Source organism: Rhinopithecus bieti, unplaced genomic scaffold, assembly GCF_001698545.2.
Source record: "Rhinopithecus bieti isolate Rb0 unplaced genomic scaffold, ASM169854v2 scaffold_1106, whole genome shotgun sequence".
In the NCBI taxonomy this organism is placed as follows: domain Eukaryota; kingdom Metazoa; phylum Chordata; class Mammalia; order Primates; family Cercopithecidae; genus Rhinopithecus; species Rhinopithecus bieti.
The window spans coordinates 393,712-409,904 of NW_016803367.1; the positions used below are offsets into that span (position 1 = coordinate 393,712).

Here is a 16,193-nt window from a genome sequence, read left to right on the forward strand (position 1 = left end):
GAGCCACCACGCCTGGTCTAATTTTGTATTTTAGTTGAGACGCGGTTTCAACATGTTGACCAGGCTGGTCTCGAACTCCTGACCACAGGTGATCCTCCCACCTCGGCCTCCCAAAGTGCTGGGATTACAGGCGTGAGCCATTGCGCCTGGCCGGGAAATAATTATTTCTAAAAAAAAAAAAAAAAAATGTGTTAGGCCGGGCACTGTGGCTCACACCAGTAATCCCAGCACTTAGGGAGGCTGAGGTGGGTAGATCACCTGTGGTCAGCAGTTTGAGACCAGACTGGGCCACATGGTGAAGTCCCTGTCTTTACTAAAAATATAAAATATTAGCTGGGCATGGTGGCGTGCCTGTAATCCCAGCTACTCAGGAGGCTGAGGCAGGAGAATTGCTTGAACCCGGGAGGCGGTCGTTGCAGTGAGCCGAGATCTCGCCACTGCACTCCAGCCTGGGCAACAAGAGCAAAACTTTGTCTCAAAAATAAATAATAAACAAATAAATAAATAAAAATAAAAATTATTGACACATATATACACATTCATTTAACAGATATTGAGAGTTCACTCTGGGGCAGAAACTCTTGTGTTTGCTGCAAGCCAGAAAAAGTCCTGTGGTGGGAGGGAGAGGAAATAGGTAGATCAAAAATAAATACATGCATGAATGCTGTGCTGGGAAAGGAGAGAGCACAGGGTACAGAGAGGAATGTCAGTGGGGAGGAATGGGGTGGTACCTTAGATGGTCAGGGAAGGTCTTACTCACCTCCCTTCGTCCCTGTTCTTCCTCTGCTTCCCTCCACCCTGTTAGAAAACAGGGCAACCCTAAAAAAAAAAACACAGCAAGATTTCAGTCAGGACACCCTTGAGGTAAGTGAGATTCTTCAAGTAGAGGAGGAGGAAGAGAAGGCAGTGCCTTCCTCCTTCCCTATATTTAGGGTGATAAAGCTGAACAATTTCTGTGGGACTTGGAAAAGGACTCCCTGCATTCTCAAAGGCTGACAAGAAGCTTCTGTGAAGACTTTGAAGAAATCAACACTTTCTTCACCAGTACAAGGGCTTTGAACTAAAAGCAAGGACCCAGAGTACCATTCCATGTTAGTTGCCATTCAGTGGTAAATGAAATTTGGTTTTTATAAACGGGAATATGATTACTCTGTTGACATCAAACCTAAAGGAAAACTTTTAAGAGTTGAGCTTTAAAATTCAAATCTCGGCTGGGCACGGTGGCTCATGCCTGTGCTTTGGAAAGCCGAGACAGGTGGATCACCTGAGGTCAGGAATTCGAGATCAGCATGGCCACCACGGTGAAACCCTGACTCTACCAAAAATACAAAAAATTAGCCAGGTGTGGTGGCAGGTGCCTGTAGTCCCAGCTACTTGGGAGGCTGAGGTAGGAGAACTGCTTGAATCTGGGAGGTGGAGGTTGCAGTGAGCCGAGATCTCGCCATTGCACTCCAGCCTGGGCGACAGTGAGATTCCGTCTCAAAAAAAAAACAAAAAGGCTGGGCGTGGTGGCTCACGCCTGTAATCCCAGCACTTTGAGAGGCCGAGGAGGGTGGATCACGAGGTAAGGAGATGGAGACCATCCTGGCTAACACGGCGAAACCCCGTCTCTACTAAAAAATACAAAAAACTAGCCGGGCGAGGTGGCGGGCGCCTGTAGTCCCAGCTATTCGGGAGGCTGAGGCAGGAGAATGGCGTAAACCTGGGAGGTGGAGCTTGCAGTGAGCTGAGATCCGGCCACTGCACTCCAGCCTGGGCGACAGAGCGAGACTCCGTCTCAAAAATAAATAAATAAATAAATAAATAAGCATTTATTGGTAGACAGTATTTTTTAAACAAATATAGGGCAATTGCCAAACTTTTAGTCATGTCTTTATTTTAACAAAAAATGTAAACTTACAGAATATCAGTTTTCTGAAAAATCCCATAGCCAGAGTAATAGGATTATAATTTATTTTAACAGTTACATATGCCCCTACTTTTATTACCTTTTCATCTGTCTTTTCTAACTCTCATAGTTGAGAGAACTAGAAATACCTTGCAGTGGTCTAAAAATCTTTGGAAATCTAATACAACCTTTAAAAAAGTCTATGTCTCTGATTATAATTATTACAACTATTCTCCCCAAACCTCCTGCACATCAACCTATAAACTAGAGAAATACATATACATGTTCTTAGCTGGAAGCATGTGTACTTAGTGTCAAGAATCTACAGGTTTCTGGGTTCCTAGGGACAGCGTGAATACAGCCACCCAAAAGACAGTAAACAGCAACTACTAAATACCACTGATGCTGTGGTTCATGGTAGACAGGAGCAGGAATAATAGTAGACCAATACAGAGTGACAAGCTTGAAATCTTCCAATGATATAAAACCCATTTTCAATGAGATATTAAATACTTAACAATTTGTAGAAGTCCTTGAGGAACTGATCAGGAAAATGATTTGTTCATAAAATCGACCTCAGTAAATTACAGGCTAGAAGTTGCCATGGTATCTCTCTCCACATGTATCATCACCATTTCCCATGGCAGAAAGTGGAGAGAGTGTGGTGTTCCTTTAAGCTTGGCACTTGAGATGCTGGCCAGGTGAGTTGGGGGTGGGGAGGACACAATTCAGAGGCTTCTAATTGTGAACTATCTTTCCTTTTCCTACTGCCACATCACCCTACCACACACGTACCAACCATGGACTATGGACTATGAGTACCTCGCCACTCATCAGGAGACAAAGTGAAAAGTAGTTTATTCCTCCCCTCAAAAATTTGGGGACCCCCCTCATCTGTATGCAAAGCACTTTGCTAGGTGCTATGTAAAGGTGTTGAGGCATGGTGCACTATTTGAGGATGGTCATAAAAGATTTATGAAAGTACTAAGTAAAAGCTTAGCATGGGTGTGTCTAGAAATGGAGTGCTGAAGTCTCTTTAAACCCCCGGAGTGCCTCTAATGAAGCATGAAGGTGTTGGGGCCAATATCTTAGTCCACAGCATTTTCTCCCCTCACCACCACTTTTTTCTTCTGTCATCCGCCAAACAGAGCACAAGCAGGAATCTGCACCTCTTCAATGGACAAGAGATCTGCAGCAGGGTAGGTGGGCAGATGGAGACTTTCTTTATTTTTGAGACTGAGTTTCACTTTTGTTGCCCAGGCTGAAGTGCAATGGTGCCATCTCGGCTGACTGCACCCTCTGCCTCTCAGCTTCAAGTGATTCTCCTGCCTCAACCTCCCAAGTAGCTGGGATTATAGGCACCTGCCATCATGCCCGGCTAATTTTTTACATTTTTAGTAGAGATGGGGTTTCTGGCCAGGCTGGTATCGAATTCCTGACCTCAAGTGATCCACCTGTCTTGGCCTCCCAAAGTGCTGGGATTACAGGCGTGAGCCACTGCACCGGGCCCAGATGGAGATTTTCTAAAACCCACAGCTATTTTGATGTTGTTGTGATTTTTTCCCACAACTTTCACTTCTTTATACATTTTTTTTCACCTCTTCTCATTATCACTCCTTTCTTCAGCCTCCTCAAATTTTTCATTTCCTAATTTTTTTTTTCTTTCTTCTGCCTAAGTTATATGAAACAGCTGGAAATAGAGCTCTTACAGGAAGACAAGACCATTGCTGAAGAGGAGGGGATAATTCCCTTTTAGATCCTAGAAGTTAGATTCAGGCACCACATATTATCATGCATGTGTGTATTTTGCTTGTCATTTGCATCGTGGTTGAATCCCTAAAATAAGAATTTAATTGATATTAAATCTTGTCTACTATGGACCTGTGAACCCTACACAAATAGGGGCCCAGGGATAAAGCCACTCTCGGTGTTTTAAGGAAAGAATACACATGAAGCAATAAAGCATGGATCAGAGAAGTCCAAATTTGAATTCTCCATTATCACTTACTGGTTGTATGACCTTGGGAAAATTTCTTTTCTTTTCTTTTCTTTTTAAGACAGAGTCTTGCTCTGTCACCCAGGCTGGAGTACAATGGCGTGATCTCAGCTCACTGCAACCTCTGCCTCCCAGGTTCAAACGATTCTCCTGCCTCAGCCACCCGAGTAGCTGGGATTATAGGCACCTGCCATCATGCCCGGCTAATTTTTTTTTGTATTTTTGTAGAGACTGGGTTTACCCTTGTTGGCCAGGCTGGTCTTGAACTCCTGACCTCAGGTGATCCACCCGCCTCGGCCTCCCAGGTGTGAGCCACTGTGCCCAGCTGGGAAAATTTCTTAACCCCTCCAAGACTGTGTCCTCCTCTGTAAAATGGATTAGCTATTGCTGTTGCTGATGTTAGTATCACAAATGCTCTTCAACTTACAATGTGGTTGTAATTCCCATAAACCCATCATATATTGAAATTATTGTAAGTCAAAAATGCATTTTGACCAGGTGCAGTGGCTCACGCCTGTAATCTCAGCACTTTGGGAGGCCAAGGTGGGTGCATCACTTGAGGTCAGGAGTTCGAGACCAGCCTGGCCAATGTGGTGAAACCCTGTCTCTACTAAAAATATAAAAATTAACCAGATGCGGTGGTGCAGGCCTGTAATCCTAGCTACTCAGGAGGCTGAGACAGGTGAATTGCTTGAACCCAGGAGGTAGAGGTTGAAGTGAGCCAATATTGCATCACTGCACTCCAGTCTGGGTGACAGAGTGAGACTCCGTCTCTTTTAAAAAGAAATAAAAAGAAATGCATTTAATATACATGTAACCTACCAAACATCACAGGTTAACCTAGCCTACCTTAAACGTGCTCAGAATACTTATATTCGCCTACAGATGCGCAAAATCATCTAACACAGAGCCTATTTTATAATAAAGTACTGACTATCTCATGGTGGTTTACCCTCCTGATCACGTGGCTGACTGGGAACTGTGGTCCATTAAGGCTGCCCAGCATTGTGAGAGAGCATCACATCACATTTCACTAACCTGGGAAAAGGTCAAAATTCAAAATCCAGAGTACAGTTTCTACTGAATGTGTATTGCCTTTGCACTATTGTAATGTTAAAAAATTGTTAGTCAAACCATTGTAAATTGGAGACCTTCTGTATTTTGGTTTCCAAACATCTTACCTTCTTAGTTGTTCTCTGCTTGCATTCTAGGCTGTCTTTGCCTCTTAAAATGTAGAATTCAGAGATGACTATAATATGCCAGACCTAGTATGACCAAAGTGGCGTATATCAAACTAAGCCTTGCTTGTCCTGGACAATACACATCAATGAGCACAGCACAGGTTTGCATTAGTGAGACTGACAATCACACACATTGTTGGTTCAGTTGTAATTAATACCTGCAGGTCTTCTCACCAACTGCACCAATAGTCAGGCTTCCCCATGCCCAACCCTGACTCTTATCCATCAATGCAACTGAATTAACCAAAGAGTAGGAGTTTATGTTTATCTCAGTGACATTCCATGCTAAATGAAAAGCAAGGGAGATATTTCACATCCCGTATCTACTAGTTGTCTGTGGTTTACTAGTCCATGCAAAGCAGAAAAAGGTGGTAGTCTCAGGTAGATTGTGAGGAGAATGGGAAGTGTGACAGAAAGAACCAGTGAGAAGTGTCATTTCATAGCACAGGAAATACAGAATCAACTCTCAGCTAATAAAAATTACTTTGTTAGAGTCTGTCAGTAGTTCTATCTGTCTGCCTCCAGCTATCACTCCTCTATCTCTTCTACTTTTCACAGTATACTCAGAATTCTAAGGACAAAAACTCTGAGTCAGGTAGACTTGGGGGAGAATCATGCCTTTGTCATCTATCTACTGTGTGATCTTCTGAGCTTCTGCTCATCTGTAAAATGAGAATAGTTTTACCAAACTTATCTAGTTATGGGGATTGAGTGATAAAACTGCTAAAGCAGCTGGAATAGGGCATCTATTCACCTGGTAGTAACTATAAAAATGGACAGGCATATGAAAAGATTGGAAGGTTTGTTGGAAGACTGTTGAGAGCTCATTCTAATGCGATGGCTCAGATGAGAGGTACTGAGAGCTGAAACATGGCAACTATTCCAAAGGGTGGCCTTTGGGAAATCAAGGCCTCCAGGACAAGGTTCAAGCTCCTGGTCGGGCACAGTGGTTCACGCCTGTAATCCCAGCACTTTGGGAGGCCAAGGCAGGCAGATCACGAGGTCAGGAGATCAAGACCATCCTGGCTAACACAGTGAAACTCTGTCTCTACTAAAAATACAAAAAATTAGCCGGGTGTGGTGGTGGATGCCTGCAGTCCCAGCTACTTGGGAGGAGGCAGGAGAATGGCATGAACCTGGGAGGTGGAGCTCGCAGTGAGCCGAGATCTCACCACTGCACTCCAGCCTGGCCAACAGAGCGAGACTCCGTCTCAAAAACAAAAAAGGTTCAAGCTCCTTTGCATGGCATGCCTCTTTTCTCTCCAATGTGGCCTGCACTCTAGCTGTACCGAACTACCTGTAGTTTCCTGAATATGTCTCGATCTTTCATACTTCAGTGCCTTATTCCTATTGTTCTCTCTAGAAGGCCAATCCAGTCCAACTAGAAAACTTCAACTCACCCTCCAGATTCACCACAGATACAAGCTCCCCTGCACAGCACATGTTAGGTGATATTTCTCCGTAAGTCTCCTGCACAACTTGCAAGAAAAACACTGAATGCATTTTGATGTGAACTATATCTTCACGAATGTTTGCATAGTGAACAGCCCTGGAAGACAAAGATAGTGTCTCCCTCCAAAGCAAGGCAGGCATGCTTATGGCCCATTATAGAAGATTTGGGTTCTCTAAGTTTTGGATTCCTCTCCTGTAACACAACCCACTGCATGTACAGGTGACATCTGGCTCCCTTTGTGTTGCTGTGGGATTTGAGACCTGGGGATTGATGCAAAATTGCTGATACTCTGATTATTACTATTGCTATGAGCAAAATAATGTCCTCCATTTCTGACACTCCATCCGTGAAATAGTGGCAGGCTAACTTGTTGGCTTGCAAGCAAGATAAAATTTGGGACTCCTCACATTTTTTGGTAGCATGCTCTCTCCTTTCCCATCTCATTCCACCACAGGAATATAAATTGCTCCTTAAACTCTGTTCTTTTTTTTTTTTTTTTTTGTTGAGATGGGAGTCCGCTGTCACCCAGGCTGGAGTGCGTGCTGGATCTCAGCTTCACTGCAAGGCTCCCCTCCCAGGTTCGCATTTCCTGCCTCAGCCTCTTGAGTAGCTGGGATACAGGCGCCACCACCCTGGCCCGGCTAGTTTTTTATTTTTTAGTAGAGACGGGTTTGTTTCCACCGTGTTAGCAGGATGGTCTCGATCTCCTGACCCATCGTGATCTGCCTCTCGGCCTCCCAAAGTGCTGGGATTACAGGCTTGAGCCACTGCGCCCGGCCTAAACTCTCTTCTTATATTGTCCTGAACATTACAGGCTTCATCATAATATTCAGTATCTATATAATTTTTTTTTTTTTTTGAGACGAGGTCTTGCTCTGTCATCCAGGCTGGAGTGCAGTGACGCGATCTCGGCTCACCACAACCTCTGCCTCCTGGGTTCAAGCAATTCTCCTGCCTCAGTCTCCCCAGTAGCTGGGATTACAGGCATGCGCCACTGCACCTGGCTAATTTTTTGTATTTTTAGTAGAGACGGGGTTTCACCATGTTGGCCAGGCTGATCTTGAACTCTTAACCTCAGGTAATCTGCCCGCCTCGTCCTCCCAAAGTGCTAGGATTACAGGCATGAGCCACCACACCCAGCCAATATTTATATAATTTTCTTATAGCTGTATTTCTAACATCTATCCATGCCTGAAACACATTTTATGCTCAGAATTTTGTTGAATGAGTGACTGTGGCCAGCCCTCAGCTGTTCCTCTAAGACTCTTCCCATTGCTGGCATATGTCCATGGGGATGCCCAGTGCTCTTGGCCTTAGTTCTAAACATCCTATGCTCCCCTCTGCTGCACATTCTTCATCACGTCTCCTTTCCTGCCCCTTCAGTTCTGGTGCCTGAGTTACTTCTGGCTCCTGTTTCCTCCCTTCCTCCTCTCTGTTGGAAATTGTTGTACTCCTCATCTTCACTTGAGGAGTCCCTCGGGACCTCTTTACTTAGTCTCCAACTTCCTAGACAACTACCAGGAGTAGAGAAAACTCTTATTCTATTATGTAACCTATTTTTTTTTTTTTTTTTTGAGATAGAGTCTTGCTCTGTTGCCCAGGCTGGAGTGCAGTGACATGATCTCGACTCACTGCAACCTCCGCCTCCTGGGTTCAAGTGATTCTCCTGCCTCAGCCCCCTGAGTAGCTGGGACTACAGCCATTTACCACCACACCTGGCTAATTTTTCTATTTTTAGTAGAGAAGAGGTTTGACCATGCTGGCCAGGCTGGTCTCAAACTCCTGACCTCAGGTGATCCACCTGCCTTGGCCTCCCAAAGTGCTGGGATTACAGGCGTGAGCCACCACGCCCAGCTCACATAACATATTAATTTACACATTGTGTTAAACGCAAAATCAGATAAACATGTCCTTAAGCTGATGATAATAAATGCAGACTAGACAAAGAAAACCCCAAGTACAGGACTTTGTAATCCTCTCCCAGAGACCTGTCTCCCAATTGTTCTCCATCTTTTTCTTTTTTTTTTTTTTTTTTGAGACGGAGTCTCGCTCTGTGGCCCAGGCTGGAGTGCAGTGGCCGGATCTCAGCTCACTGCAAGCTCCGCCTCCCAGGTTTACGTCATTCTCCTGCCTCAGCCTCCTGAGTAGCTGGGACCACAGGCGCCCGCCACCTCGCCCGGCTAGTTTTTTTGTATTTTTTAGTAGAGACGGGGTTTCACCGTGTTAGCCAGGATGGTCTTGATCTCCTGACCTCGTGATCCGCCCGTCTCGGCCTCCCAAAGTGCTGGGATTACAGGCTTGAGCCACCGCCCCCGGCTGCTCTCCATCTATTTAATGGCATGTTGGCATAGTAATTCATTATTCCCTCAGTCAACGAAGATCTATTCAATTCTTAATAATCATAAAGTAATGTCCTTCACATTGTGAATAACACAAAGGTGGATTACGTACGATTTGTGACCTCAAGATGCTTACTGGCTCACGAAAAATATGTGCAAGTTACGTGCCACAAAATTACTGTAAGATTTCAGGTAAAATCACATCTGCACTGTCCCTGAAAATATATTAAGCTTTGGACAGGTCTCAATGTCAGCATACCAAGGATAGCATTGTTTTAAATGCAGTAAGTTGAAATTGCTAAATAGGCTGTTCTTACTATAATGAGCTTAAGGGGGGAAGGTAGTGTTATCCTAATATTCTATTTTTTTTTTCTACTTCTTCATCAGGAGGGTTTATTTATTTATTTATTGGAAACAGGCTGGAGTGCAGTTGCCTGATCATGGCTCACCCCAGCCTCTACTTCTGGTCTCAAGCGATCCTCCCACCCCAGCCTCCCAAGTAGCCGGGACTACTGGAGCGGCTAAGTTTTGGGGGTATGGGGGTCAGTGGTGGGTAGAGACGGGGGGGGGTGTCTCCCTATGTTGCCCATGCTAGTCTCGAACTCCTGACCTCAAGTGATCCACCCGCTTCGGCCTCCCAAAGTGCTGGGATTACAAATATGAGCCACCGCACTGGCCCCGGAGGATTTCCTGAACGTGCTAAAGGCAGTTAGTGTGTCGATGTCTTGGTGACCAAAGCTAGATTTCCGTCAGCAGCTTTCATGAAGGCTAGCTTTTAGCCTGTGCCCTCATCATGGGCCACAGATTTAGTTTTGGATTAGCAAATGTTAATCCACATGTAAACGCTATGATCCACACGTTTAGCAATCTGATTACATTCTTTAAATGTACGTTTCAACTCCTGTAATCCTTAATTAAATTTAGATGTGAACAAATTCACATTTGTGCCTTAGTTTAATTTACAACCAAGTCATCTATCAAAGCCTCCTCTCCCATAGCAAGCCCACAGAATCTAGAAATCCCCTGATCTGGCCTCTGCTCTCAGGACACAGCCTTTTGTGTGCACAGCTCTCACAAATTAAAGAACTTGACTAACTTGAAGAAGAGATAATAAACCCTCTCCCCTAAAGGCGATTGTTCATTTGAGAGCACTTTTCAGAGGTATTTTTAAGCCCGCGCTGCAACTAAGGGGGGCAGGGAGAAGAAGAGCCGTGCCCAAATGCACGGGGGCATCTCCGGGGGCTTATCATTCGGAGATGCCTCCAGTGGAGCGGACAAATCTCTGAAGTGGGATAGAGTGAGATTTCCCTGCACAGGGCCTCTGCGTGTGAGGGAAGGAGGGGGTGAGCGGGGGCCATCAGGGGAGAAGCCTCCGGCCTTTCCCCATCTCTCAACACCAGCCCTCCCCGGCCACCTCCCCCTTCCCCAATCCTCAACTAGCCGCGGGAGAGGGGCACCGGAGGCTGGCTGGCCCGGGAGGCTCGGCCTTTGTGGCTCTGTCCCCGACGGTGGCGCGGAGGCAGAGGGGGCGGGGACGCGGGCCGGAGACCCTCAGCCAGGGCTTGACCCCCAGGTGCATTGTCCGGCGGGGCCCGTCCCATCCCCCCAGGGCTCCGACCTCGCCGCCCCCGGCCCCCCTTCCAGCGTCTCCCTCCGCCGGCCGCGCCGACCTCCCGGTCCCAGACCAGCGGCCAGATGTAGAAAATAGTCCCAGGCTGGCGTCCGCGGCGCTGTCCACTCCGCCGCCCCCGCCCTCTGCAGCCACCGCCTCACTCCGCCCCCAGCCGGACTCTCAGGCCCCCAGCTTCTCGCGAGCGGCCGTCCAAGCACCGGCCTCGCCGCCGCAGGGACCCGCGCCACACGTAGCCACGCCGGTGCCGGAGCCAGAGCCGGGAGCCGGGCTACGTGCGTCCAGCCGCCGAGGAGAGAGCGCCCGGGGCGGGGGCGGCAGGCGGACAGCGGCTCGGGGCGGCCGGGGAGCATGCCCGCGCGGCTACGCTGAATGGCGCCTCCTCTGCGACCCCTCGCCCGGCTGCGGCCGCCGGGGATGCGGCTCCGCGCCCTCCTGCTCCTGCTGCTGCTCAGTCCTGTGCCAGGTGGGCGCGCTTTCTTTTGCTTTCTCTTACCGCTGTGGGGCGGGAGCAGGCGCGAGTGGGATGGGGAAAGAGGAAACGATGGGGCGGGGGGAGCGCGCGGTGAGGTCCTCCGTGGTGGCGCTGACCGCCAGCCCCCGCTCTCGCCCTGCGGCCTGTCCGGAGCCGCTGGCTGCAAACACGAGTTGCCCGCGGGCTCTGCGCTGCGCGGGCAGGGCTGCGGGAACCTCTCCGGGCGCACACCCCTCCCTGCCTCGCGCCCGGGGCTGCCGAGTTCTGGCGGCCGCTGTCCACTCTGGTCTCTTCCTTCTCGCGCCATTGTCCTGGCTCCGGCCGCGTCCCCGCCTCCGCGACCAGCCGGGCTCCGGGCAGCCCGCCTGCCCGCCCGGGCCGCCGCGGCCGCACGTGGCTTTATTTATATTGTTTCCTTAGTGGCAGCCTCGCCGTGCAGGGGGCGCCGCGGTTCCGCGCGGCTTCCCGTGTCTGCAGTGGGAGTTCCCCCACGTTTTAGGGCTGCGAGAGGGAATAGGTGAGCTCATAGCCCCAGTCAGCACCAGCTTGCCTGATCCGGGTCGAGCCAGGAGGAGATGGGAGGGTGGAATTGGCAGGATTGGAAGTGAAGTGACCCATTTGTGCCCCGGAGAGGCAGGGAAAAAGGTCCCCGAAGCTGGAAAGGAAGGTAGCTAAATAGAATTTATTTCCTACAGCTAGGTATATGGGGGCAGGGCCCGAAGTGTGTACGGATCTGAAGATTCTTCCAAATTCTAGGTTCGCCTTACACAAACTTGGATGAACTCATTTTTCTACCTTAAGTCCGTATTGGTTTCCTAGAAGAGATAAAAACGTAAAGTGAATGGGGTGACGGTAGGAGAGGTGTTCAGGACAATGGGTTATTTTATTTATTTGTAGGTTACAAACGCCAGACTTTTTCTGGAGTGGTTAGTTTCTGTTAGGTTTGAAAAGAGGATCAAAGTCAGATGTGGCTGAGAAACACAATGGGCGCCTTCTGGAGTGGTCCGCGCCCAGCGCTGGGCTGTTAGGGTGGCTCGCGTCACCCTGGGCATACATTACGGGAAGCAGGGAGCCTTGAAGAGTGAGGATTCTGAGGACCTGCCTTGAGGAGAAACAAATCATTTCTGGGGGTTTGTAATCAAGGAACCACAACGATCAGGAGGAAGATGAAGCAACGCTTCCCTCACACGCCCCCATACTCCATTCGCCCCCAGTCAATACGCGAGACTTTAAGACCGCCTGTGCACTAAATGCAGGAGGTGACAGAGTATTATTTGATCCTGGCGGGGGCCAGGGGCGATGTGTATATACTTAGGATAAAGCCTTTCCTCTGCTCTGATAAAAATGTGTATTGGTTGATTAAGCAATCTCCTATCCCTATTAGACAGTAAGGACCAATTAGTCACGCATTTTTTCCAACAGTTGGTAGTTCTAAAAAAGTGAAATAAAAGTTTCCTAATCCGATCACCCACTGAGTACAAGCAGCAAGAGTTACCAACTTTTCAGAGTCTATTGTTTGTCTTTTAAATACCTAGCTTGCTCTGCAGAAATTAAGTAAATGGATTTCTTTCAAGGAGAGGAGATAGAGTCCCTGCTGTAAAAGGGCAGATAGAAAAATGCAAACTTGTAATTTGTCACAAAAGATAAACGCAGTTCCCAAAGGAGTAGGTGCCAAGGGTTCCAAGAACACTTCAAGGGACAAGGAAATAAACTTGCTTGTTCACAGAGTTGGAGTTTTGCTAATGATTTCTTGTAAAATTAGACTTTTACGACTTACTCTGTTCAAGATCTTTTTGACAAGCTTGTAAAAGCAAACAGCTTGTGCTCATGAGTTTTCCTGATGATTTTGAAACTCTAGCAAGGAACTTGAGAGAATTCATACAAGGCATAGAGGTTATTGAAACCTTCCCTATGCTTTTAGTGAAGATGTAAAAAGTAATTTCTCTGACTTGTTGAAAGAGTTTGCTGAAATTTAGATTGGTTCATTAAGGTGTTTGTAAGCTAACTAATAAAATTTGTTAAACTTTGTCATCTTCTACCCTGAATATGTGTTTTACAGTTTTGTGTTCAGGAACATTTTATGCCTGTAATTCTGGATGTGCTGTTCTCCTTTTTTCCTTATAGGAGTGTGGTGCTTTAGCGAACTGTCTTTTGTAAAAGAACCACAGGATGTAACTGTCACAAGAAAGGACCCAGTCGTTTTAGATTGCCAGGCTCATGGAGAAGTTCCTATTAAGGTCACATGGTTGAAAAATGGAGCAAAAGTGTCTGAAAATAAACGGATCGAGGTTCTTTCTAACGGCTCTTTGTACATCAGTGAGGTGGAAGGCAGGCGAGGAGAGCAGTCCGATGAAGGATTTTATCAGTGCTTGGCAATGAACAAATATGGAGCCATTCTTAGTCAAAAAGCTCATCTTGCCTTATCAAGTAAGTGTTTAAGTTTTTGGTTGTTGACATTTTTCATTGCTACATTTTGATGATTTCTTGCTTTATTAATATAATAATCGCCCAGATCATGCATACATTAAGAATTTTACTGGAGGTAATAGTTGATGCTAACTAAAGCGTATAGAGAAATCTGAAGAAAATACATATAGAAATTCAAATGAGTAATTGAGAACAGAAGTCAAATTAGGTTTAGAACACCAAGTAAAATGAAACCTGTAGAGGTGGCTTTATAAAAATTTTAAGCGTTTCACCCAGTATGAAGATGTTGGATGTAGAAGTTTGGCCAACACAACAAAAGTTTGTTCTAAAATTTAATCTTATGGAAATTAGTAATTAATGAAAACAATCACAAGCAAATTTTTCTGCTTTGCAGATGGCTCGAGTGCTAAATCTTTCTTATAGCACAGCCTTCCATTTCTCTGACTGCTTTTAGATCACCCATGTTGCCTTTTAATTGTACAAGAGGGCATTGGTCAGTCACTCTTAAGCCTTTGAAGTATTCCTAGTCTTTTCCTGCTGGGAGGGAAAGAGACTAAGGCCATTTCCATATTATGCCTAATGGACTTAAACCCGTATCTGCTCACTTTTCCCCTATTGTCATAAAGTATGCTATCTAATGATTTCTTTTGTATTAACAACCCCATCAGATCAACCATTTGTCCAAGTGATCCATTGCTTGGTGGCTGACCTGTAACTGTTGAGTGTAAAGATGGGCCTAGGACAAGTGCCGAACTCCTTGTGCCTACTGAGGCTTTGAACCTTTTTCAGGTGGTGAAACACACAGTTCTCAAGTGTAGTAGATTAAATCTCGAAAACCGAAATTGAATCTTAAAAAGTTTTAAGGTGTTTGACCTTCATGCTTTTGTTAATCCACAAAACATAGATTTTGCACTGTACGTACAAATTGATCTTTTACAAGTTGAGCAATAGGTAGATGGCGTTCTTGAGATAAAGGCATAATCTTAGCTGGGCTGGTGGCTAGCCTGTAATCCCAGCTATTGAGGAGGCTGAAGCAGAAAGATTCCTTGAGCCCTGGAGTTTGAATCCAGCCTGGGAAACAGACTCCATCTCTTTAAGGAAAACAAAAAACAAAACAGAAAAAAAAAAAAAAACCCGTAATATTTAGGAAATAGTTGTTTCAAGTTCTATACAGTTGAAATTTAGGAAGCTATTGGCAGCAATTTCCTAGGTGACTAACTACTGTTAACAGTTCATGTTCCATTTATGTCATCCTTATATTACTGATTTATTTTATTCTGCAATAAGGATTAATTGTAGAAAATAAATTGCAAGCAAATAAAAGCAGAAAATATTTCTGTATTGATACCTCAGATAATCAGAGGTTTGCAGTTCTAGCCACAGTCCTACCCCTGCCAAAGAATAGCATAAACCTGAGAGGATTTTTAATTTTTCATGTCTTCCTTCCTCTCTCTCCCCTGCCTCCTCCTCCCTTCCTACTTCCTTCCTTTATCCCTCCCCCCTCCCTTCCCCCTTCCTTCCTCTGTCCTTCCTCCTGTCCCTTCCTTCCCTCCCCTCCTCTCCCTCCCATTCTCCCTCCTTGCTTCCCTACCTTCCTTGCTTCCCTACCTTCCTTCCTTCCTCCCTACCTTCCTCCTCACCCCTCTTCCTGTCCCTTCCCTCCCTCCGCCCACTTTCCTTCCTTCCTTCCTTCCTTCCTTCCTTCCCTCCCCCCCCCCCGTAATCATTGGCCAATAATTATTTTTTTCATGGTGTAATGGTTTTTCTGTATAGTACTGTTTTAAAGATAATGTGCTTTTTATTCTTATATTCTGTTCATTCAATTTTTGTCCAATGTAAACTTGTTCTGTAGAGTTGTAATTTTCCCACCTTTTGGGGTTTGTACAATCTTGTGTCTTCATCTTCAGGAACTGTAACTTATATTATCTCTCAGGGATAGGGAGTAGGTGGTAGAGGTGGCCAGACAGGCCATGAGAAGATGAAGCATTTGTCATGACCACACGTTGTTTCCAGGACCTCCTGAGAAGCTTGGCAGAATTCTGGGTCTTCCAGAAACACTTGGAAAAACACAGAGCTTTCTAACTTCATAAATAAAATCTGAATGGTGTGTAATAGGTGTAACAAACAAAATGTCAGTACTGGCTTTTTAAATATCTTTAGATTTTGTATCTTTATAGAAATTATCACTTAATAAATAATTACATGTGATTCATTTTGCAGGCAATTGTGAAGTTTTTATATTTTATGTGTCTTTTAAATTAACAAAGTTCTGATATCTAAGAAATAAGTTTAGATGATGGAGGCTCAAATCCCTTTATCCTATGTTCAGAGTAAATATATGTATATATATACAGGAAGAGAATAGGCATTAAGTGGACATTCTGGTTTTCTTTTCCTCCTTGTTTTTAAAGCTAGTTCTCTTTTAGGTATTGATAGCAGCAGGGTACAAGTGTGTTGTTTTTCTTAGTCAAGGATTTTATCAGTAAGCATATTTTTTTGTTTGTACAGAAGCACAGTAGTACAGCACCTGGAAATCTAAAACTTTAATCTGTGCAAGTTTTAGATTTTTAACACACAGGCAATCAAGTCTTGGTCTCTAAACTTAGGAACTAGAAGCTGAAAGTTGCACTCTAGGCAAGAATTCCATTATTCATGTGTAAATTAGGAATTCACAGGGTTAAAAGGTTAGAAACTGGCCAGGATGAGGTTTACCCTTGTGATAAAGAGCAGATGACCCTCATTCA

General features: G+C 45.6%; 1 protein-coding gene across 1 annotated transcript in view; it reads left to right on the forward strand.

Moving 5' to 3' along the window:
• The first annotated feature begins 10,724 nt into the window (after positions 1-10,724).
• The window catches only part of PRTG (protogenin), a 138,424-nt gene continuing 132,955 nt past the window's right edge, over positions 10,725-16,193 (forward strand). Inside the window, exons 1-2 of the mRNA XM_017881334.1 lie at positions 10,725-11,013; positions 13,147-13,449. Of these exons, the coding sequence (XP_017736823.1) occupies positions 10,920-11,013; positions 13,147-13,449 (397 nt within the window). The 5' untranslated portion in view covers positions 10,725-10,919. The remainder of the gene's footprint in view (positions 11,014-13,146; positions 13,450-16,193) is intronic.